The following is a 25,005-nucleotide window of genomic DNA, read 5'->3' as shown; positions in this document are numbered from 1 at the left end:
CAAAGGAATCAGGAATTCCTGATTTTCCTCATTCCCATCCTGGAATTTTCCAGCAAAACCATAAGGGGGAAAAAAACAAAAAAAAAACAAAAAAAAAAAAAAAAAAACACAACAACAAAAAATCCCAATCCAAGAAGTCTCAGAGCAAAATTCCATTTTTTCCAAAAGAATTTTTTGGGGAATTCCTCAAAAAATCTTCTGGATCAGGAATTCCCAAGCCTGGCTGGGGTGGGAATGGAAAATTCCAGAAAAAAACAGGAATTTTCTGATGGGAAAGAAGAAATTTGCAGCTCCCCTTGGAGGATTTTCACCCTTCGGAAAAGGAGGAAGGAAAAATCTGGGAATTCTCAAGGTTCCCCCTCGTCTGCAGGATCAGAAAAATCCGGAATTCTGGGAATTCCCTGGAAAACCGAGATTCCCATGGAAAATCCCTTCCCATCAACTCCTTCCCAAGGCTTTGCTGGAGGGAAAAATGGGAATTTTCAGGATTTAAACCACCCAAATCCTGATTTTTTTTTTTGGGATCATTCCTTCTGGAAAAGCGGGATGAAGGGACAGCCTGGAATCCTTTGGATTTATCCCGATTTTTCCCATAGATTTTTTTTCATTCATGGCTCTGTGGAACCCTCAGGAAAATCCAGAAGCAGCTCCAAAAAACAAAAACCCCCCAGGGAACTGGGAAATTCCCAAAATTCCCAAGATTCTCCATGAAAACATTCCCAAGGAATCAGCAGGAAAAACCCCCAAGCGTGGTCGGCACCTCCAGGAGTGTCCAAGTCTCTGAATTCCCAAAGAATTCCCAGAAAGGGGCAAAATTTGGGATATTCCGGCTGGGGATCTTCTGGATATTCCCAAATATTCCCGAATTTCAGTAAATTTTCTGCCTGCTGGGCAGGATGGCTTCCTTGATGAAGGAGAAAATCAGGAGAATCCCAGAGCGTTTCCCTCTTTTCCCCTTGGTGAAATAATTGGAGACGACGTCGTCTGCGGGAAAACGGGGAGCGGGATCAGAATTCCAGAGGGGAATTTTGGGAGATTTTGGGATTTTTGGGACTGGGATGGAATTTCCAGAGAAGTTGTGGCTGCTCCTGGATCCCACTGGGAATGTGGGATTGGAGTTTCGGGGTTATCAGGGATCCCAAATTTATGGGGTAATCAGGAAACCCCAATTCCATTGAATTCTCGGAGCTTTTGGGGTGCCCAGAGATCCCAAATTTCTGGGATTCTCCAAAGGTTCAGGAATCCCAAATTTTTGGGATTCTTTGAGTCTTTGGGACTCCTGATTTCTGGGATGTTTTGAGCCCTTGGGGACCCCAAAAATCCCAAATTTTTGGGATATTCTGAGCCTTTAGGATGCCCCAGGGATCCCAGATTTCTGGGACATTTTGGGGCACCCAAGGATCCCAAATTTCTGGGGTTTTTTGAGCCTTTGAGACCCCCAATTTCTGGGATATTCTGATCCTTGGTGACCCCTAAAAATCCCAAATTTTTGGGATATTGAGCCCACAGGAAGCCTCAGGAATCCCAAATTTCTGAGATTCTCCGAGATTTTAGGGACTCCCAGTGATCCCAAATTTTTGGGACATTCAGAGAATTGGGGGCACCCAGGAATCCCAAAATTTCTGGGGTTTTTTGAGCCTTTGGGACCCCCAATTTCTGGGATATTCTGAGCTCTTGGGGATTCCAAAAATCCCAAATTTCTGGGATTCTCTGAGGCCTCAGCACTCCCAACCCTTGGGATTCTCCAAGGATTCAGGGACCCCAAATTTCTGGGATTCTCCAAGGGTTCAGAGGCACCCAAGGATTCCAGATTTCTGGGACATTCCAAGCCCTTGATGACCCCCAAAAATCCCAGATTTCTGGGATTCTCTGAGGCCTTGGCACTCCCAATCCTTGGGATTCTCCAAAGGTTTAGGGACCATCAAAAATCCCAAATTTTCAGGACATTCTGACAAAATCCCCAAATTTTCAGGACATTCTGAGCGGGATGAGAATTGGACGAGCTCGAAATCCTTTCCCACCCAAGCCCATTCCCAAGCCCATTCCCGACCCCATTCCCGACCCCATTCCCGACCCCATTCCCGGCCCCGTTCCCACCTCCAGGCTGCACCATGGAGTTCAGGACGTTCAATCCTTGGGATTCCCCAAGGGCTCAGGGATCCCCCCAAAATCCCAAATTTCCAAATTTCTTGGTGACCCCCAAGAATCCCAAATTTTTGGGACATTCTGAGCCCTTGGGAAGCTCCAGGGATCCCAAATTTCTGGGAACATTCAGAGACTTTGGGGGCACTCAAAGATCCCAAATTTTTGAGATCATTTTGAGCCTCTGGGACCCCAAATTTCCAGGACATTCTGAGCCCTTGGGAACCCCAAAAATCCCAAATTTCTGGGATGTTCTGAGCAGGATCGGAACTGGATGAGCTCAAAATCCTTTCCCACCCATTCCCACCCCAACCCCATTCCCAAGCCCATCCCAATCCCATTCCCGGCCCCGTTCCCACCTCCGGGCTGCACCGTGCAGTTCAATCCTTGGGATTCCCTAAGGGCTCAGGGATGCCTCCAAAATCCCAAATTTCTGGGACATTCTGTACCCTTGGCAAGCCCCAGGAATCCCAAATTCTGGGATTCTCTGAAGGCTCGAGGACCCCAAATTTCTGGGATTCTCCAAGGCCTCAAGGACCCCCAAAAATCCCAAATTTCCTCAACATTGTCACCCTTGATGCCCCCAAAATCCCAAATTTCCAGGACGTTCTGAGCAGGATCGAAACCGGACAAACTCAAAATCCTTTCCCACCCATTCCCATTCCCAACCCCATTCCCATTCCCATTCCCAACCCCATTCCCAACCCCATTCCCAACCCCATTCCCATTCCCAATCCCATTCCCACCTCCGGGCTGCACCGTGGAGGGCAGGACGTTCTCCCCGGCCGACAGCGACACGAAGAAGGCGAAAGGAATCAACCACAGGCAGAAGGTGAAATAAGCCAGGACCTGCAGAATTCCCAAAATTCCAACCAGAATTCCCAAAATTCCAAGCCAAAAACCCCAAAAATTCCAACCCCAAAACCCCAAAATGCCAAGAATTCCTAAGGAAAAGCGTCCATCTCACCCCTTTTTTTGTGGGGGAAAAGTTTCCTTGAGTTGTTCCCAAATTTTTTGCTCTTCCTCGAAAGAAGCCAGAATTCCCAAAATTCCAACCCAGAATTCCCAAAATTCCAACCCAGAATTCCTGAAATTCCAACCCAGAATTCCCAAGATTTCAGCTGGAAATCCCAGAATTCCAGCTCTGAAATCCCAAAATTCCAGCTCTGAAATCCCAAAATTCCAACCCCAAAAATTCCTGTGGAAAATTTCCAGCCAGGACCTGCACAATTCCCTAAAATTCCAGCTTGGAAATCCCAAAATTCCAGCTCGGAAATCCCAAAGTTCCAACCCCAAAACCCCAAAATCCCAACAATTCCTATGGAAAAATTTCCAATCTCACCCCTTTTCTTGCAGGGGAAAAGTTTCCTCGAGGTGTTCCCAAAAATTTTGGCTGTTCCTGGTTTTCCCTTGAACTAAGCCAGAATTCCCAGAATTCCAACCCAGAATTCCCAAAATTCCAGCTCAAAAGCCCCAAAATTCCAACCCCAAAAGCCCAAAATTCCAAGAATTCCTATGGAAAATTTCTATCTCATCCATTTTTTTTGTGGGATAAAAAAGTTCCCTTGAGGTTTTCCCAATTATTTTGCTCTTCCTGGTTTTGAATTCCCAGATTTTAATTAAGATTTTAATTAATTCAATGAAATCCATATGGAAAAATGAATTTAATTCATTTTAAAAATCCAAAAACTTCAAGGAAAAATTCGATTTTCCTTGGTTTTTATGGAATTTTGGCCTCTTGGGATTTTTGTCATGGAATTCCCAATGGGAAAAGATTTGGGGTTCAATGGAAAAAAAATGGAATTTCAATGTTTCTTTCCTATTTTTCCTAAAATTTCTCCTATTTCCTAAAATTTTTCACATTTTAGGGATAAATTGGGATGAACATTCCACATTCCTGGAATTTCCTAGGAAAACCCTAAACCTGAAACTGCCAGGGAATTTCAGAACCTCAAGAAACCCACCCCCAAAAAAAATTGGAAAAAATAAAAAAAATCAATTTTATTTTGAAGAAATTCAGAGCTACCAACCCAAAAATTGGGATTTTTCCAATGGGGAAAATGGGGAAAATCCCAGAATTTTTGGGATCTTACCTCAGAGAAAAGGTAAAATTCCTCAGCAAAATATTGGAATGCCAGGTAGTGATTGACCACGACCAGAACTGTAGGGAAAAACCAGGAAAAACAACGGGATCAGAACATTCCAGAGGGAAAATCCCAAATTTTGGAGCCCTCCCGTTCTCCGCCAGGCCAATCCCAAAACCTGGAATTCTGGCCAGGCCCCAAACGTTTGGGAATTTTGAGGTGGGGGTGAAAACTGGGGGGATTTTGGGGATTTTTTTAGGGTTTGGGGTGCTCAAGGATCCCAAAATTTGGGATCCCAAACCTCAAAAAATTCCCTCAAAATTGCCCCAAAAATTCCCCCCAAGATTCCCAAAAATGCATCAAAATCGCCCCAAAAATTCCCAAAGAATCCCCAAAAATTCCCCGAAAAAATCCCCAAATTCCCCCCAAATATTCCCATAGAATTCCCCAAAAATTCCCAAGAATCCCCATAAATCCCCCAAAATTCCCCCAAAAATCTCTCCAAAAACCCCTCCCAAAATTGCCAAGAATTCCCAAAAAAATCTGAAAAAAAAAAAAAAAACAAAAAAAAATCCCTAAAATCCCCCCAAAATTCTTGCAAAAATTCCCCCTAAATTCTCCCAAAAAATTCATAAGGGTCTGCAAAAAATCCTAATAAATTCCTGAAAATAAGCCAAAAACTTCCTAAAAAAATGCTAAAAAAAATCCCCAAAAATTAAAAAACAAAAAAAAATTTCCAAAAAAATCCCCAATAATTACCTCAAAACCCCTCAAAAATCCCGGAAAAATAAAAAAAATCCTCACAAAAATCCTCAAAAAATCCAAATAAATCCTAAAAAATCTCCCCAAAATGCCTCAAAAATTCCCAGAAATCTCCTAAAATATCCCCCAAAATACCCCAGAAAATCCAAAACAATCCCTGAAAAATACCCCAAAAATCCTTTAAAAATCCCTAACAAATTTTTTTTAAATCTCAAAAAAAATCCTCCAAAACTCCCAAAACATCCCTTAAAAATCCCCAAAATTTCCCAAAGAAATCCAAAAAAGTCTCCAAAAATTCTCTCAAAATCCCCTAAAAGTTGTCCGAAAATTCCTGAAAAATTCCCAAAAAATTCCTAAAAAAATCCCCAAAAATTCCCAAAATATTCTCAAAAATTCCCAGAAAAATCCCCATTAATACCCTCAAAACTCCCCAGAAATTCTTCAAAAAATAAAAGAAATATCAAAAAAGTCCCTCAGACATTAATAAAAAAATCCCCAATAATTCCCTCAAAATTCTTGAAAAAATCCTCAAAAATCCCTGAAAAATCCCCAAAAATCCTAAAAAAATCCTTTAAAAAATCCCAAAAATCCTCAAAAATTCCCCAATAATTCCCTCAAAATTCCTCAAAAAATCCCAAAAAAAGTCCCAAAAATCCTCAAAAATTCCCCAAAAAATTCCCTCAAAAATTCTTGAAAAAATCCTCAAAAATCCCTGAAAAATCCCCAATATTTCCCTCAAAAATACTCAAAAAATCCTCAAAAAATGCCCAAAAAATCCCCAATAATTCCCTCAAAATTCCTCAAAAAATCCCAAAAATTCCCAAAAAAATCCTCAATAATTCCCTCAAAATTCTTTGAAAAATCTGCAAAAAAATCCCAATAATCCTCAAAAATTCCCAAAAAAAATCCCCATTAAGTCCCTCAAAATTCTTGAAAAAACCCTGAAAAAACCCCCAAAAATCCTCAAAAATACCAATATATCCCTCAAAATTCCTCAAAAAATCCCAAAAGTCCTCAAAAATTCCCCCCAAAAATCCTCAATAATTCCCTCAAAATTCCTCAAAAAATCCCAAAAGTCCTCAAAAATTCCCCCCAAAAATCCTCAATAATTCCCTCAAAATTCCTCAAAAAATCCCAAAAAAAGTCCCAAAAATCCTCAAAAACTCCCCAAAAAATTCCCAATAATTCCCTCAAAATTCTTGAAAAAATCCTGAAAAACTCCCCAAAAATCCTCAAAAATTCCCCAAAAATCCCAATAATTGCCTTAAAATTTTTGAAAAATTCCCCCTAAAAAAACCCCAAAAATCCTCAAAAAATCCCCAAAAAATCGTAAAAAAAATCCACAAAAAATCCTCAAAAATTCCCTAATAATTCCCTCAAAATTGTTGAAAAACTCTTGAAAAAATCCTCCAAAATGCCCGAAAATTCCCAAAAAAATCCTCAAAAAATCCTGAAAAAATCCCCAAAATCCTCAAAAATTCCCCAATAATTCCCTCAAAATTCCTCAAAAATTCCCCAAAAAATTCCCAATAATTCCCTCAAAATTCTTGAAGAAATCCTCAAAAAATCCCCAAAAATCCCCCAAAATCCCCAACAATTCCCAAAAAAATCCTGAAAAAATTGTAAAAAAATCCCAAAAATCCTCGAAAATTCCCCAATAATTCCCTCAAAATTCCTCAAAAATTCCCAGTAATTCCCTCAAAATTCTTGAAAAAATCCTCAAAAAATCCCCAAAAAATCCCCAAAAAAATCCTCAAAAAATCCTGAAAAAATCGTTAAAAAATCCCCAAAATCCTCAAAAATTCCCTAATAATTCCATCAAAATTCCTCAAAAAATCCCCAAAAAATCATCAAAAATTCCTCAAAAAATTCCCTCAAAATTGTTGAAAAAATGCTGAAAAAATCCTCAAAAATCCCCAAAAAATCCTCAAAAAATGCCCGAAAAATCCTAAAAAAATCCCAAAAATCCTCAAAATTTCCCCAATAATTCCCTCAAAATTCCTCAAAAATTCCCCAAAAAATTCCCAATAATTCCCTCAAAATTCTTGAAAAAAATCCTCAAAAAATCCTAAAAAAATCCCAAAAATCCTCAAAAATTCCCTAATAATTCCCTCAAAATTCCTCAAAAAATCCCCAAAAAATCATCCAAAAATCCCCAAAAAATCCTAAAAAAATCACGAATAATACCCTCAAAATTGTTGAAAAAATCCTGAAAAATTCCCCAAAAATTCCCAAAAAAATCCTCAAAAAATCCTGAAAAAACCCCAAAAATCCTCAAAATTTCCCCAATAATTCCCTCAAAATTCCTCAAAAATTCCCCAAAAAATTCCCAATAATTCCCTCAAAATGCTTGAAAAAATCCTCAAAAATCCCCAAAAAATCCTCAAAAAATCCTCAAAAAATCCCAAAAATCCTCAAAAATTCCCAAATAATTCCCTCAAAATATCCCCAAAAAATCATCAAAAAATCCCCAAAAAATCCCCAATAATTCCCTCAAAATTCTTCAAAAAATGCCCAAAAAATCCTCAAAAATGCCCGAAAAATGCCCGAAAAAATCCCAAAAAATTCCCAAAAAATCCCAAAACCCTAAAAATCCCAAAATTGTGTCTGAGCACAGGAGAGGAGGAAGTTGGAGGAGGTGAGGACGATGCAGGGGAAGCTCTGCAGCAGCCCCAGGTACACGAGGTTGCTGAAGAGCCCCGTGGCCACCAGGAACCCCAAAGTTCCGGAACATTCCGAGCCTTTTGGGGCTCTTAAAGAACCCCAAAATTCCCTCAAAAATTCCCTAATAATTCCTCAAAAAATCATCAAAAATTCCTCAAAAATTTCCCTCAAAATTGTTGAAAAAATGCTGAAAAAATCCTCAAAAATGCCCAAAAAATCCTCAAAAAATGCCCGAAAAATCCCCCAAAAAATCCCAAAAAAATCCCAAACCCCTAAAAATCCCAAAATTGTGTCTGACCACAGGAGAGGAGGAAGTTGGAGGAGGTGAGGACGATGCAGGGGAAGCTCTGCAGCAGCCCCAGGTACACGAGGTTGCTGAAGAGCCCCGTGGCCACCAGGAACCCCAAAGTTCCGGAACATTCCGAGCCTTTTGGGGCTCTTAAAGAACCCCAAAATTCCCTCAAAAATTCCCTCAAAATTCCTCCAAAAATCCCAAAAAATCATCAAAATTTCCTCAATAATTCCCTCAAAATTGTTGAAAAAATCCTGAAAAATTCCCCAAAAATCCCCAAAAATTCCCAAAAAAATCCTCAAAAAATCCTAAAAAAATCCCAAAAATCCTCAAAATTTCCCCAATAATTCCCTCAAAATTCCTCAAAAATTCCCCAAAAAATTCCCAATAATTCCCTCAAAATTCTTGAAGAAATCCTCAAAAAATCCTGTAAAAATCGTTAAAAAATCCCAAAAATTCTCAAAAATTCCCCAATAATTCCCTCAAAATTCCTCAAAAACTCCCCAAAAATCCTCAAAAAATCCCCAATAATTCCCTCAAAATTGTTGAAAAAATGCTGAAAAAATCCTCAAAAATGCCCAAAAAATCCTCAAAAAATGCCCGAAAAAATCCCAAAAAATTCCCAAAAAATCCCCAAACCCCTAAAAATCCCAAAATTGTGTCTGACCACAGGAGAGGAGGAAGTTGGAGGAGGTGAGGACGATGCAGGGGAAGCTCTGCAGCAGCCCCAGGTACACGAGGTTGCTGAAGAGCCCCGTGGCCACCAGGAACCCCAAAATTCCAGAACATTCCAAGCCTTTTGGGGCTCTTAAAGAACCCCAAAATTCCCTCAAAAATTCCTCAAAAATTCCCTCAAAAAATCCCCAAAAAATCATCAAAATTTCCTCAAAAAATTCCCTCAAAATTCTTGAAAAAATCTTGAAAAAAATCCTCAAAAATCCCCAAAAATTCCCAAAAAAATCCTCAAAAAATCCTGAAAAAATCCCAAAAATCCTCAAAATTTCCCCAATAATTCCCTCAAAATTCCTCAAAAATTCCCCAAAAAATTCCCAATAATTCCCTCAAAATTCTTGAAGAAATCCTCAAAAAATCCCCAAAAAATCCTGTAAAAATCGTTAAAAAATCCCAAAAATTCTCAAAAATTCCCCAATAATTCCCTCAAAATTCCTCAAAAAATCCCAAAAAATCCTCAAAAAATCCCCAATAATTCCCTCAAAATTGTTGAAAAAATGCTGAAAAAATCCTCAAAAATGCCCAAAAAATCCTCAAAAAATGCCCGAAAAATCCCAAAAAAAATCCCAAAAAATTCCCAAAAAATCCCAAACCCCTAAAAATCCCAAAATTGTGTCTGACCACAGGAGAGGAGGAAGTTGGAGGAGGTGAGGACGATGCAGGGGAAGCTCTGCAGCAGCCCCAGGTACACGAGGTTGCTGAAGAGCCCCGTGGCCACCAGGAACCCCAAAGTTCCGGAACATTCCAAGCCTTTTGGGGCTCTTAAAGAACCCCAAAATTCCCTCAAAATTCCTCAAGAAATCCCCAAAAAAATCATCAAAAATTCCTCAAAAATTTCCCTCAAAAATGTTGAAAAAATCTTGAAAAAATCCTCAAAAATGCCCAAAAAATCCTCAAAAAATGCCCGAAAAATCCCCAAAAAAATCCCAAAAAAATCCCAAAAAATCCCCAAACCCTAAAAATCCCAAAATTGTGTCTGACCACAGGAGAGGAGGAAGTTGGAGGAGGTGAGGACGATGCAGGGGAAGCTCTGCAGCAGCCCCAGGTACACGAGGTTGCTGAAGAGCCCCGCGGCCACCAGGAACCCCAAAGTTCCGGAACATTCCGAGCCTTTTGGGGCTCTTAAAGAACCCCAAAATTCCCTCAAAAATTCCCTCAAAATTCCTCAAGAAATCCCAAAAAAATCCACAAAAAATCTTGAAAAATCCCCAATAATTCCCTCAACAGTCTTGAAAAAATCCTGAAAAATTCCCCAAAAATCCCCAAAAAATCTTCAAAAAATCCTCAAAAAATCCCAAAAATCCTCAAAATTTCCCCAATAATTCCCTCAAAATTCCTCAAAAATTCCCCAAAAAATTCCCAATAATTCCCTCAAAATTCTTGAAAAAATCCTCAAAAAATCCCCAAAAAATCCTCAAAAAATCGTTAAAAAATCCCAAAAATCCTCAAAAATTCCCTAATAATTCCCTCAAAATTCCTCAAAAAATCCCCAAAAAATCATCAAAAAATCCCCAAAAAATCCCCAATAATTCCCTCAAAATTCTTGAAAAAATGCTGAAAAAATCCTCAAAAATGCCCGAAAAATGCCCAAAAAATCCCCAAAAAAATCCCAAAAAATCCTAAAAAAATCCCAAAAAAATCCCCAAACCCTAAAAATCCCAAAATTGTGTCTGAGCACAGGAGAGGAGGAAGTTGGAGGAGGTGAGGACGATGCAGGGGAAGCTCTGCAGCAGCCCCAGGTACACGAGGTTGCTGAAGAGCCCCGCGGCCACCAGGAACCCCAAAGTTCCGGAACACTCCGAGCCTTTTGGGGCTCTTAAAGAACCCCAAAATTCCCTCAAAAATTCCCTCAAAATTCCTCAAAAAATCCCAAAAAATCATCAAAAATTCCTCAATAATTCCCTCAAAATTGTTGAAAAAATCCTGAAAAATTCCCCAAAAATCCCAAAAAATTCCCAAAAAAATCCTCAAAAAATCCTAAAAAAATCCCAAAAATCCTCAAAATTTCCCCAATAATTCCCTCAAAATTCCTCAAAAATTCCCCAAAAAATTCCCAATAATTCCCTCAAAATTCTTGAAAAAATCCCCAAAAAGCCCCAAAAAATCCTGAAAAAGTCGTAAAAAAATCCCCAAAATCCTCAAAAATTCCCTAATAATTCCCTCAAAATTCCTCAAAAAATCCCCAAAAAATCCTCAAAAAATCCCCAAAAAATCCTCAAAAAATCCCCAATAATTCCCTCAAAATTGTTGAAAAAATGCTGAAAAAATCCTCAAAAATCCCCAAAAAATCCTCAAAAATGCCCGAAAAATCCCAAAAAAATCCCAAAAAAATCCCAAAAAAATCCCAAACCCCTAAAAATCCCAAAATTGTGTCTGACCACAGGAGAGGAGGAAGTTGGAGGAGGTGAGGACGATGCAGGGGAAGCTCTGCAGCAGCCCCAGGTACACGAGGTTGCTGAAGAGCCCCGCGGCCACCAGGAACCCCAAAGTTCCGGAACATTCCGAGCCTTTTGGGGCTCTTAAAGAACCCCAAAATTCCCTCAAAAATTCCCTAATAATTCCTCAAAAAATCATCAAAAATTCCTCAAAAATTTCCCTCAAAAATGTTGAAAAAATCTTGAAAAAATCCTCAAAAATCCCCAAAAAATCCTCAAAAAATGCCTGAAAAATGCCCGAAAAAATCCCAAAAAATTCCCAAAAAATCCCCAAACCCCTAAAAATCCCAAAATTGTGTCTGACCACAGGAGAGGAGGAAGTTGGAGGAGGTGAGGACGATGCAGGGGAAGCTCTGCAGCAGCCCCAGGTACACGAGGTTGCTGAAGAGCCCCGTGGCCACCAGGAACCCCAAAGTTCCGGAACATTCCGAGCCTTTTGGGGCTCTTAAAGAACCCCAAAATTCCCTCAAAAATTCCCTCAAAATTCCTCAAAAAATCCCAAAAAATCATCAAAAATTCCTCAATAATTCCCTCAAAATTGTTGAAAAAATCCTGAAAAATTCCCCAAAAATCCCAAAAAATTCCCAAAAAAATCCTCAAAAAATCCTAAAAAAATCCCAAAAATCCTCAAAATTTCCCCAATAATTCCCTCAAAATTCCTCAAAAATTCCCCAAAAAATTCCCAATAATTCCCTCAAAATTCTTGAAAAAATCCCCAAAAAGCCCCAAAAAATCCTGAAAAAGTCGTAAAAAAATCCCCAAAATCCTCAAAAATTCCCTAATAATTCCCTCAAAATTCCTCAAAAAATCCCCAAAAAATCCTCAAAAAATCCCCAAAAAATCCTCAAAAAATCCCCAATAATTCCCTCAAAATTGTTGAAAAAATGCTGAAAAAATCCTCAAAAATCCCCAAAAAATCCTCAAAAATGCCCGAAAAATCCCAAAAAAATCCCAAAAAAATCCCAAAAAAATCCCAAACCCCTAAAAATCCCAAAATTGTGTCTGACCACAGGAGAGGAGGAAGTTGGAGGAGGTGAGGACGATGCAGGGGAAGCTCTGCAGCAGCCCCAGGTACACGAGGTTGCTGAAGAGCCCCGCGGCCACCAGGAACCCCAAAGTTCCGGAACATTCCGAGCCTTTTGGGGCTCTTAAAGAACCCCAAAATTCCCTCAAAAATTCCCTAATAATTCCTCAAAAAATCATCAAAAATTCCTCAAAAATTTCCCTCAAAAATGTTGAAAAAATCTTGAAAAAATCCTCAAAAATCCCCAAAAAATCCTCAAAAAATGCCCGAAAAATGCCCGAAAAAATCCCAAAAAATTCCCAAAAAATCCCCAAACCCCTAAAAATCCCAAAATTGTGTCTGACCACAGGAGAGGAGGAAGTTGGAGGAGGTGAGGACGATGCAGGGGAAGCTCTGCAGCAGCCCCAGGTACACGAGGTTGCTGAAGAGCCCCGTGGCCACCAGGACGGTCGGGAAGTGCTCGAACAGGAAGAGCCCCAGGTGCACGGCAGAGGAGAACTGGGAAAAATGGGAAAAATGGGATTAGGAGGGGGGAAAATGGGAAAGAATGGGATTGGGGGGGAAAATGGGGGAAAAATGGGGAAAAAATGGGGAAAATGGGGAAAAAAATGAGAATAAACGGGGGAAAAATGGAGAAGAATGGGAAGTAAAAGGAGGGAAATAATGGGGGGAATGGGGGGAAAATGGGGGGAATGCAGGAAAATAGGGAAAAACAGGGAGAAATGGGGGAAAATGGGGGAAAAATAGGGAAATAATGGAACAAATATGGGGGAAAATGGAGGGAAGGGGTAAAATGGGAAAAAAACAGGGGAAAATAGGAAAAAAATGGGGGAAAATGACAAAAATGGAAAAAAAAAGAGGAAAATAATGGGAAAAAAGATGGGGGAATGGGGAAAAATGGGGAAAAAAGGGGAAAAAAGGAAAACGGGGGAAATGGGGAAGAATGGAAAATAAAAATAGAGAAATAATGGAACAAATATGGGGGAAAATGGAGGCAAAAAGAGGAAAAAAGGTAAAATGGGAAAATAGGGAAAAAATGGGGGAAAATGAGAAAAATGGGAAAAAAAATATGGGAAAAATAGGAAAAAATGGGGAAAAAATGGGGAAGAATGGAAAATAAAAAGAGAGAAATAATGGGAGAAAAGGGAAGAAAATGGGAGGAAAATGGGGAGAAAAAAAGGGGGGAAATGAGAAAAATGGGAAAAAACCAGGGAGAAATGGGGAAAAAATGGGAAAAAATAGGGAAATAATGGAACAAATATGGGGGAAATGGAGGGAAAAGGAGGAAAAAGGTAAAATGGGAAAATAGGGAAAAAATGGGGGAAAATGAGAAAAATGGGGAAAAAATATGGGGAAATGGGGAAAATGGGGAAATAGGGAAAAATGGGGAAAAATGGGGAAAAATGGGGAAAAATGGGGAAGAATGGAAAATAAAAAGAGGGGAAAAGGGAGAAAATAGGGAGAAAAAAATGGGGGAAATGCAGAAAATGGGGGAATAAAACAGGGAAAAATGGGGAAAAAATGGAGGAAAAATGGGAAAAAAAGGGAAATAATGGAACAAATATTGGGGAATGGAGGGAAAAGGTAAAATGGGAAAAAAATGGGGAAAATGAGAAAAATGGGAAAAAAAGAGGGAAATAATGGGAAAAAAGGCGGGAAATGGGGGAAAATGGGGAGAAATAGGAAAAAATGGGAAAAATGGGGGAAAATGGGGAAAAATGGAAAATAAAAAGGGGGGAAAAACAGGGAGAAAAAAAAGGGGGGAAATGCAGGAAAACAGGGAAAAAACCAGGGAGAAATGGGGAAAAAATGGGAAAAAATAGAGAAATAATGGAACAAATATGGGGGAAAATGGAGGGAAGGGGTAAAATGGGAAAAAAACAGGAAAAAATGGGAAAAAATGAGAAAAAGGGGAAAAATGGGGAAGAATGGAAAGTAAAAAGAGGGGGAAATAATGGGAAAAAAGGGGAGAAAACAGGGAGAAAAAAAATGGGGGGAAATGCAGAAAAACAGGGAAAAACCAGGGGGAAATGGGGAAAAAATGGGAAAAAATAGGGAAATAATGGAACAAATATGGGGGAAATGGAGGGAAAAGGTAAAATGGGAATAAAACTGAGGAAAATGAGAAAAATGGGAAAAAAAAGAAGGAAATAATGGGAAATAGGTGGAAAAATGGGGGGAAATGGGGAGAAATAGGAAAAATGGGAAAAATGGGGGAAATGGGGAAGAATGGAAAATAAAAAGAGGGAAATGGGGAGAAAATGGGGGAAAAATGGGAAGAAAAAATGGGGGAAAATGGGGGAAAATCGGGAAATAATGGAACAAATATGGGGAAAATGGAGGAAAAAGGTAAAATGGGAAAAAATGGGAAAAATGGGGAGAAAACAGAAAAAAAGGAGGGAAAAATGGGGAAAAAGGAGGGAAATAATGGGAAAAAAGATGGGGAAATGGGGGAAATGGGGAAAATGGGAGAAATAGGAAAAAATGGGAAAAAATGGGGAAAAATGGAAAATAAAAAGGGGGGAAATGGGAGAAAAAAAGGGGAAAATGGGAAAAAACCCAGGAAAATGGGATTTGGGGATTTGGGGTTTCTGGGATTTGGGGTTTCGGGGGTTTGGGGTATCCAGGATTTGGGGTTTCCGGGATTTGTGATTTCCAGGGCATTTGGGATTTCCAGGGCATTTGGGATTTGGGGTTTCCCAGAGATTTGGGGTTTCGGGGGTTTGGGGTTTCTGGGATTTGGGGTTTCTCAGGGATTTGGGGTTTCTGGGATTTGAGGTTTGCCAGGGATTTGGGGTTTCTGGGATTTGGGGTTTCCCAGAGATTTGGGGTTTCGGGGGTTTGGGGTTTCTGGGATTTGGGGTTTCTGGGGTTTGGGGTTTCTGGGATTTGGGGTTTCTCAGGGATTTGGGGTTTCTGGGATTTGGGGTTTGCCAGGGATTTGGGGTTTCCAGGATTTGGGGTTTCTGGGGTTTCTGAGGTTGGGGTTTCTGGGGTTTGGGGTATTTGGGGTTTCCAGGATTTGGGGTTTCTGGGATTTGGGGTTTCTGAGATTTGGGGCTTCTGGGATTTGGGGTTTCTGAGGTTTGGGGTATTTGGGGTTTCCAGGATTTGGGGTTTCTGAGATTTGGGGCTTCTGGGGTTTGGGATTTCCCAGGGATTTGGGGGTTCCGGGATTTAGGGTTTCTGGCAGATTTGGGGTTTCCCAGGGATTTGGGTTTTCCCAAAGATGTGGGATTTCCTGGTTTTGGGGTTTCTGGGATTTGGGGTTTCTGGGATTTGGGGTTTCTGAGATTTGGGGTTTCTGAGATTTGGGGCTTCTGGCATTTGGGGTTTCCCAGTGATTTGGGGTTTTTGGGGTTTGGGGTTTCCCAGTGATTTGGGGTTTCGGGGATTTGGGATTTCCTGGGGATTTCTGGGATTTGGGGTTTCTGGGATTTGGGATTTCCTGGTGTTGGGGTTTCTGGGATTTGGGGTTTCCGGTATTTGGGGTTTCCCAGGGATTTGGCGTTTCTGAGGTTTCGGGGCTTTGGGATTTCCCAGGGATTTGGGGTTTCTGGGATTTGGGGTTTCTGGGATTTGGGGTTTCTGGGGTTTCTGAGGTTTGGGGTTTCTGGGGTTTGGGGTATTTGGGGTTTGGGGTATTTGGGGTTTGGGGTATTTGGAGTTTCCGGGGTTTGGGGTATTTGGGGTTTCTGGGGTTTGGGGTATTTGGAGTTTGGGTATTTGGGGTGTCTGGGATTTGGGGTTTCTGGGATTTGGGTATTTGGGGTTTGGGGTATTTGGAGTTTCCGGGGTTTGGGGTATTTGGGTTTGGGGTATTTGGGGTTTGGGGCATTTGGGGTATTTGGGGTATTTGGGTTTGGGGTATTTGGGTTTGGGGCATTTGGGGTTTGGGGTATTTGGGGTATTTGGGGTATTTGGGTTTGGGGTATTTGGGGTATTTGGGGTATTTGGGGTATTTGCGGTTTGGGGTATTCGGGGTATTTCGGGTATTTGGGGTATTTGGGGTATTCGGGGTATTTGGGGTTTGGGGTATTTGGGGTTTGGGGTATTCGGGGTTTCTGGGGTTTGGGGTATTTGGGGTATTTGGGGTATTTGGGTTTGGGGTATTCGGGGTATTTGGGGTATTCGGGGTATTCGGGGTATTTGGGATATTCGGGGTATTTGGGGTATTTGGGGTATTTGGGTTTGGGGTATTTGGGGTTTGGGGTATTTGGGGTATTCGGGGTATTTGGGGTTTGGGGTATTTGGGGTATTTGGGGTTTGGGGTATTTGGGGTATTTGGGGTATTTGGGTTTGGGGTATTTGGGGTATTTGGGGTTTGAGGTATTTGGGGTATTTGGGGTATTTGGGGTATTTGGGTTTGGGGTATTTGGGGTATTTGGGGTTTGGGGTATTTGGGGTATTTGGGGTATTTGGGGTATTTGGGTTTGGGGTATTTGGGGTATTTGGGGTTTGGGGTATTCGGGTATCTGGGGCTGGGGTCCAGGACTCACCCAGATCATGGATTTGATGATCCTCCTGGTGGCCACCGTGTACTCCTCGATCAGCTCTGCCAGGTAATAGAGCCCGGCCGCTGCGGGGACACGCGGGGACACCGATGGCACCGATGGCACCGCAGGGGTGGCACCGGCCCACGGCGCTTTTGGGGACACCCGGGGGGCCCCAAATTCTGGGGTGTGGGAGCCCAAAGGTCAGGGAGAGCCAGGGAGCCCAAATCTGGGGGACACTCTGAGGCCTTGGGGACACTGAGGGATCCCAAATCTCAGGGACCTTCTGAGGGTTTGGGGACACCAAGGGACTCAGAGTTCTGGGGACATCCTGAGGCCTTGGGGACACCCAGGGACCCCAAATCCTTGGGACAATTTAAGGGCCTGGGGACACCCAGAGATCCCAAATCTTGGGGACATTTTGAGGGCTTGGGGACATCTCCAGACCCTGAGGTGATTTAAGGGTTTGGGGACAGCCAGGGGCCCTCATTGTTGGGGACACTCTGAGGGCTCAGGGACACCAGGAACCCCCAAACTTGGGGACATCCTGAAGACTTGGGGACACCCAGGGACCCCAGATCTTGGGGACACTCTGAGGGCTCAGGGACACCCACAGACCACAAATCCCTGGGACAATTTAAGGGCCTGGGGACACCCAGGGACCTTCAGTCCTGAGGACGTCCTGAGAGCTCGAGGACACCCAGGGACCCCAAATATTGGGGACACTCTGAGGGTCTGGGGACACCCAGGGACCCCAAATATTGGGGACACTCTGAGAGCTCGGGGACACTCAAAGATCCCAAATCTCAGGGACAATTTAAGAGCTTGGGGACACCTTGGGACCTCCAATCTTGGGGACACTCTGAGGGTTTGGGGACACCCAGGTACCACAAATCTCAGGGACTTTCTGAGGGTTTGGGGACAGACAGGGATCTCAAATCCTGGGGACACTCAGAGCCCTCAGGGACACCCAGAGACCCCAAATCCCTGGCACAATTTAAGGGCTTGGGGACATCCTGGGACCCTCAATGCTGGGGACACTCTGAGGGCTTGGGGACAGCCACAGACCCCAAATCTTGGGGACACTCTGAGGCCTTGGGGACACTGAGGGATCCCAAATCTCAGGGACCTTCTGAGGGTTTGGGGACACCAAGGGACTCAGAGTCCTGGGGACATCCTGAGGCCTTGGGGACACCCAGGGACCCCAAATCCTTGGGACAATTTAAGGGCCTGGGGACACCCAGAGACCTCCAATCTTGGGGACATCCTGAAGGCTTTGGGACACCCAGGGACCGCAAATATTGGGGACACTCTGAGGGCTTGGGGACACCCAGGGACCCCAAATCCTTGGGACAATTTAAGGGCCTGGGGACACCCAGAGATCCCAAATCTTGGGGACATTTTGAGGGCTTGGGGACATCTCCAGACCCTGAGGTGATTTAAGGGTTTGGGGACAGCCAGGGGCCCTCATTGTTGGGGACACTCTGAGGGCTCAGGGACACCAGGAACCCCCAAACTTGGGGACATCCTGAAGACTTGGGGACACCCAGGGACCCCAGATCTTGGGGACACTCTGAGGGCTCAGGGACACCCACAGACCACAAATCCCTGGGACAATTTAAGGGCCTGGGGACACCCAGGGACCTTCAGTCCTGAGGACGTCCTGAGAGCTCGAGGACACCCAGGGACCCCAAATATTGGGGACACTCTGAGGGTTTGGGGACACCCAGGGACCCCAAATATTGGGGACACTCTGAGGGCTTGGGGACAGCCACAGACCCCAAATCTTGGGGACACTCTGAGGCCTTGGGGACACTGAGGGATCCCAAATCTCAGGGACCTTCTGAGGGTTTGGGGACACCAAGGGACTCAGAGTTCTGGGGACATCCTGAGGCCTTGGGGACACCCAGGGACCCCAAATCCTTGGGACAATTTAAGGGCCTGGGGACACCCAGAGATCCCAAATCTTGGGGACATTTTGAGGGCTTGGGGACATCTCCAGACCCTGAGGTGATTTAAGGGTTTGGGGACAGCCAGGGGCCCTCATTGTTGGGGACACTCTGAGGGCTCAGGGACACCAGGAACCCCCAAACTTGGGGACATCCTGAAGACTTGGGGACACCCAGGGACCCCAGATCTTGGGGACACTCTGAGGGCTCAGGGACACCCACAGACCACAAATCCCTGGGACAATTTAAGGGCCTGGGGACACCCAGGGACCTTCAGTCCTGAGGACGTCCTGAGAGCTCGAGGACACCCAGGGACCCCAAATATTGGGGACACTCTGAGGGTCTGGGGACACCCAGGGACCCCAAATATTGGGGACACTCTGAGAGCTCGGGGACACTCAAAGATCCCAAATCTCAGGGACAATTTAAGAGCTTGGGGACACCTTGGGACCTCCAATCTTGGGGACACTCTGAGGGTTTGGGGACACCCAGGTACCACAAATCTCAGGGACTTTCTGAGGGTTTGGGGACAGACAGGGATCTCAAATCCTGGGGACACTCAGAGCCCTCAGGGACACCCAGAGACCCCAAATCCCTGGCACAATTTAAGGGCTTGGGGACATCCTGGGACCCTCAATGCTGGGGACACTCTGAGGGCTTGGGGACAGCCACAGACCCCAAATCTTGGGGACACTCTGAGGCCTTGGGGACACTGAGGGATCCCAAATCTCAGGGACCTTCTGAGGGTTTGGGGACACCAAGGGACTCAGAGTCCTGGGGACATCCTGAGGCCTTGGGGACACCCAGGGACCCCAAATCCTTGGGACAATTTAAGGGCCTGGGGACACCCAGAGACCTCCAATCTTGGGGACATCCTGAAGGCTTTGGGACACCCAGGGACCGCAAATATTGGGGACACTCTGAGGGCTTGGGGACACCCAGGGACCCCAAATCCTTGGGACAATTTAAGGGCCTGGGGACACCCAGAGATCCCAAATCTTGGGGACATTTTGAGGGCTTGGGGACATCTCCAGACCCTGAGGTGATTTAAGGGTTTGGGGACAGCCAGGGGCCCTCATTGTTGGGGACACTCTGAGGGCTCAGGGACACCAGGAACCCCCAAACTTGGGGACATCCTGAAGACTTGGGGACACCCAGGGACCCCAGATCTTGGGGACACTCTGAGGGCTCAGGGACACCCACAGACCACAAATCCCTGGGACAATTTAAGGGCCTGGGGACACCCAGGGACCTTCAGTCCTGAGGACGTCCTGAGAGCTCGAGGACACCCAGGGACCCCAAATATTGGGGACACTCTGAGGGTTTGGGGACACCCAGGGACCCCAAATATTGGGGACACTCTGAGGGCTTGGGGACAGCCACAGACCCCAAATCTTGGGGACACTCTGAGGCCTTGGGGACACTGAGGGATCCCAAATCTCAGGGACCTTCTGAGGGTTTGGGGACACCAAGGGACTCAGAGTTCTGGGGACATCCTGAGGCCTTGGGGACACCCAGGGACCCCAAATCCTTGGGACAATTTAAGGGCCTGGGGACACCCAGAGATCCCAAATCTTGGGGACATTTTGAGGGCTTGGGGACATTTCCAGACCCTGAGGTGATTTAAGGGTTTGGGGACAGCCAGGGGCCCTCATTGTTGGGGACACTCTGAGGGCTCAGGGACACCAGGAACCCCCAAACTTGGGGACATCCTGAAGACTTGGGGACACCCAGGGACCCCAAATCCCTGGCACAATTTAAGGGTTTGGGGACACCCTGGGACCCTCCGTCTTGGGGACACTCTGAGGGCTTGGGGACACTTAGAGACTCCAAATCTCAGGGACATCCTGAGGGCTTGGGGACACCCAGGGATCCCAAATCCTTGGGACACTCAGAGCTCTCAGGGACATCCAGAGACCCCAAATCCCTGGGACAATTTAAGGGCTTGAGGACATCCTGAGACCTGCAATGTTGGGGACACTCTGAGGCTTTGGGGACACTGAGAGACCTCAAATCTCAGGGACTTTCTGAGGGTTTGGGGACACCCAGGGACCCCAGATCTTGGGGACACTCTGAGGGCTCAGGGACACCCAGGTATCCCAAATGTCAGGGACAATTTAAGGCCTTGGGGACACCCCGGGATCTCCAGTTTTGGGGAGACTCTGAGGGTTTGGGGACATTCAGGGACTGCAAATCCTGGGGACACTCTGAGAGCTCAGGGACACTCAAGGATCCCAAATCTCAGGGACAATTTAAGGGCTTGGGGACACCCAGAGACCTCCAATCTTGGGGACATCCTGAAGACTTCGGGACACCCAGGGACCGCAAATATTGGGGACACTCTGAGGCTTTGGGGACACCCAGGGATCCCAAATCTCAGGGACTTTCCGAGAGCTTGGGGACACTCAAGGACCCTCAGATCTCAGGGTCACTCTAAGCCCTTTTGGGACACCCAGGGACCTCCAGTCTCGGGGACACTCTGAGGCTTTGGGGACACCCAGGGAGCCCAAATCTCGAGGACACTCCGATCCCTTGCTGTCCCCGGGCCACCCCCGGGGTTCTCCCCGCTCCCCTCCGCCCTTCCGGCCCCTCCCCCTCCCGTCCCCTCCCCCGCCATATCGCGACACGGCCGGAACGGGCCCAATCCCTTCGCGCAGCCCCCGGGGCGCTCTCACCGATGGCCAAGGTGACAAAGGCCACCTGCACGAGCAGGGACAGCCAGCTGAGCACGTACATGAACCACATGGCGGGGCCGGGCCGCTCCCGGGGCCGCTGCTCCCGGTGCCGCTCCCGGGGCCGCTCCCGCTCCGCGCCCGCCGCCGGAACCAACGAGAGGAGGCACCGGAACCAACGAGACGTGAGGGGCAGAGCGGCAGAGCGCCCCCTGCAGGCTTGGAGGACTCGCGCGGCCTAAAGGGAGACGGGGACCCCAAAATGTGCGGGGGGGACCCCAAAAGTGTAAAGGAAAGCCTGGAAAAGGGATACTAAAATGTGCAGGGAACCCAAAATGCACAGGGACCCCAAAACATGGGAGGGACCCCCAAAATGTGCGGGGGGGGACCCCAAAAGGGTGCAGGGAGATGAGAAGGAGGAGAAAAGGCTCCTCAAAATCTGCAGGAGGAAGGAAATGGATGGGACCCCATAAATTGTGAGGGAAACCCCAAAACTCTGTAAGGACCCCAAAATGTGCGGGGGGACCCCAAAAGGGTGCAGGGAGATGAGAAGGAGGAGAAAAGGCTCCTCAAAATCTGCAGGAGGAAGGAAATGGATGGGACCCCATAAATTGTGAGGGAAACCCCAAAATTCTGTTAGGACCCCAAACAAAATGTGCGGGGGGGACCCCAAAAGGGTGCAGGGAGATGAGAAGGAGGAGAAAAAAGGCTCCTCAAAATCTGCAGGAGGAAGGAAATGGATGGGACCCCACAAATTGTTAGGGAAAGCCCTAAATGTATACGGACCTCAAAATGTGCGGGGACCCCAAAAGTGTGAAGGAAAAGCTGGAAAAGGGATCCTAAAATGTACAGGGAACCCAAAATCTACAGGGACCCCAAAACATGGGAGGGATCCCGAAACTCGGGAGGGAGCCGAAAATGTGCAGGGACCCCAAAATATGGGTAAGGACCCCAAAATGTGCAGGGACCTCCAAAGTGTGAAGGAAAACCTGAAAAAGAGACCCCAATATGTGCAGGGACCCCAAAACACGAGGGAGACCCCAAAAGGGTGTGGGGAGATGAAAAGTGGGAGAGGAGACTCCCCACAGTCTGCAGGAGGCGGGAAATGAATGGGACCCCACAAATTGTGAGGGAAACCCCAAAATGTGCAGGGACCCTAAAATGGGCACGGACGCCAAAATACGGGGAGGGACCCCAAAATGTGCAAGGAACCCCAAAAGTGTGAAGGAAAAGCTGGCAAAGGGACTATAAAATGTACAGGGACCCCAAAATGTACAGGGACCCCAAAATGTGCAGGGACCCCAAAATGTGCGGGGACCCCAAAATGTGCAGAGACCCCCAAAGTGTGAAGGAAACCCCGAAAAGGGGACCCCAAAATGTGCAGGGACCCCAAAACACGGGAGGGACCCCAAAAGGGTGCGGGGAGACCCCAAAAGACAAGGAGGGCCCCGAAAGTGTGCAGGGACCCCAAAATATGGCAGAGACCCCAAAACACGGCAGAAACCCCTGATCTGTACAGGGACCCACCCCAAAACTGCGCGGGGACCCCAAAAATCTACAGGGACCTCCCAAACTGTGAAGGAAACCCCAAAACACGCAGGGACCCCAAAATTGCACAGGGACCCCGATCTGTAGGGGACCCCAAAAGGATGGGAACTTTAAAGGGTGCGAGGACCCCCAAAACCCCACAGAGACCCCAAAACGCAGAGGGACCCCCAAAAGTGTGTAGGGACCCCAAAAAACTCACTGGGCCGGACTGGGAGGGGTTTGGGGTGCGGGGTTTTGGGGGGTTCCTTTTGGGGTCCTGGGGGGTTCTTTTTGGGGTGCTCTGGGGTCGCGTTTTGGGGTCTCGTTTTGGGGTTCTAGAGGGTTAATTTTGGGGTGGTGTGGGTTCACTTTGGGGTGCGGGGGTTCGTTTTGGAGTGGTGCGGGTTCATTTTGGGGTGCGGGGGTTCGTTTTGGGGTGGTGCGGTGCTCATTTCAGGGTCTCGTTTTGGGGTCCTGGGGGGTTCATTTTGGGGTCCGGGTGTTCATTTTGGGGTCTCGTTTTAGGGGTGCTGGGGGGTTCATTTTGGGGCGTTGGAGTGCTCATTTTGGGGTGCTCGTTTGAGGGTCCCGGGGGCTCCTTTTGGGGTGCTGGGGGCTCATTTTAGGGGTCCGGGGTTGTTTCATTTTGGGGTGTTCCTTTTAGGGTTCTGGATGTTGCACTTTGGGGTCCCGAGATCTTTTTAGGGCTCTTGGGGGATTCGTTTTGGGGCGCTCGGGGGTTCATTTCAGGGTTTTGTTTTGGGGTCCTGGAGGGCTCCTTTTGGGGTGCTGTGAGTTCATTTTGGGGTCCCGAGCTCATTTTAGGGCTGCTCGTTCTGGGGTTTGGGATTTCGGGGTGCTCATTTAGGGGTGCTGTGGGGTTCGTTTTGGGGTCTCGTTTTAGGATCCCAGAGGGCTCCTTTTGGGGTGATGCGGGTTCATTTTGGGGTCCTGAGCTCATTTTAGGGCTCCTGGGGGGTTCGTTTTGGGGTATTGGGGGGCACATTTTGGGGGCTCGTTTTGGGGCCCTGGGAGGCTCATTTAGGGTTCCTGAGCTCATTTTGGGGTCTCGTTTTGGAACTGGGGACCTCGTTTTGGGATCTCCTTTTAGGGTCTTGGGGGGCTCCTTTTGGGGTGGTGTGGGCTCATTTTGGGGTGGTGGGGGTTCATTTTGGGGTCCGGGGGTTCATTTTAGGGTAGTGGGGGCTCATTTTGGGGTCCCGAGCTCATTTTAGGGCTGCTCGTTCTGGGGTTTGGGATTTCAGGGGGCTCATTTAGGGGTGCTGTGGGGTTCGTTTTGGGATCTCGTTTTAGGGGTGCTGGGGGTTCATTTTAGGGTCCGGGGGGTTCGTTTTGGGGTCTCGTTTTAGGGGTGCTGGGGGTTCATTTTGCGGTCCTGGGGGGTTCGTTTTGGGGTCTCGTTTTAGGATCCCAGAGGGCTCCTTTTGGGGTGATGCAGGTTCATTTTGGGGTCCTGAGCTCATTTTAGGGCTTCTGAGGGGCTCATTTTGGGGTCCGGGGTTATTTCATTTTGGGGTGTTCATTTTAGGGCTTTTGGGGTTTCATTTTGGGGCGCTCGGGGGTTCATTTTAGGGTCTTGTTTTGGTGTCCTGGGGTCCATTTTAGGGCCCTGAGCTCATTTTAGGGGTGCTCGTTCTGTGTTTTGGGATTTCGGGGTGCTCATTTAGGGGTGCTGTGGGGTTCGTTTTGGGGTCTCGTTTTAGGGGTTCTCGGGGTTCATTTTAGGGTTCTGAGGGTTCATTTTGTGGTCCCGTGGGCTCAGTTTGGGCCTCTGGGGCCTAAAAAAAAGCAGCGCCAGCACCTCCAGCCCGCAGCACCCCGGGATTTTGGGGGAACCCCCAACTGAGGCACCCCCTGAACCCCCCCTTTGTGTGACAGAGGGGACAAAGGCGGGGAGGTGACAAAGTGTCGCTCGGGCGGCGCTAACGCGGCCTGGCACGGGCGGCAGCGCTGAGCCGGGGGCGCCGTGACCGGGGCGTGACACAGGGGGGACACAGAGGGGACACAGGGGGGACACAGGGGGGACACAGGGGGGACACAGGGGGGACACAGAGGTGACCCCATGTGGGGTGGGGGGGGGGGGGTGAGGCCGAGCCCCCCAGGGCCCGGGAATGGCGCGGGCAGCGGGGAATGGGGGGGACAGGGATGGGACAGGGACGAGGATGGGATAGGAATGGGGACAGGGATGGGGACAGGGACAGGGATAAG

The 25,005-nt window shown here is 46.5% G+C and overlaps 1 protein-coding gene across 1 annotated transcript; it reads right to left on the bottom strand.

The window, feature by feature from the left end:
• Nucleotides 1-97: 97 nt before the first annotated feature.
• On the bottom strand, nt 98-21,445 carry TEX261 (testis expressed 261). The gene is made up of 6 exons (XM_066548838.1): nt 21,253-21,445; nt 16,635-16,714; nt 12,480-12,633; nt 4,236-4,303; nt 2,889-2,991; nt 98-984 (listed from the first exon to the last, which is right to left on the bottom strand). The coding sequence occupies exons 1-6, from the start codon at nt 21,320-21,322 to the stop codon at nt 869-871; spliced, it is 591 nt and encodes a 196-aa protein (XP_066404935.1). The 5' UTR covers nt 21,323-21,445; the 3' UTR covers nt 98-868.
• Between the last annotated feature and the right edge of the window lie 3,560 nt (nt 21,446-25,005).

Source organism: Molothrus aeneus, chromosome 4, assembly GCF_037042795.1.
Source record: "Molothrus aeneus isolate 106 chromosome 4, BPBGC_Maene_1.0, whole genome shotgun sequence".
Lineage (NCBI taxonomy): Eukaryota > Metazoa > Chordata > Aves > Passeriformes > Icteridae > Molothrus > Molothrus aeneus.
The sequence above is the reverse complement of the archived record's forward strand: the minus strand, read 5'-3'. Positions and strand labels throughout refer to the sequence as shown.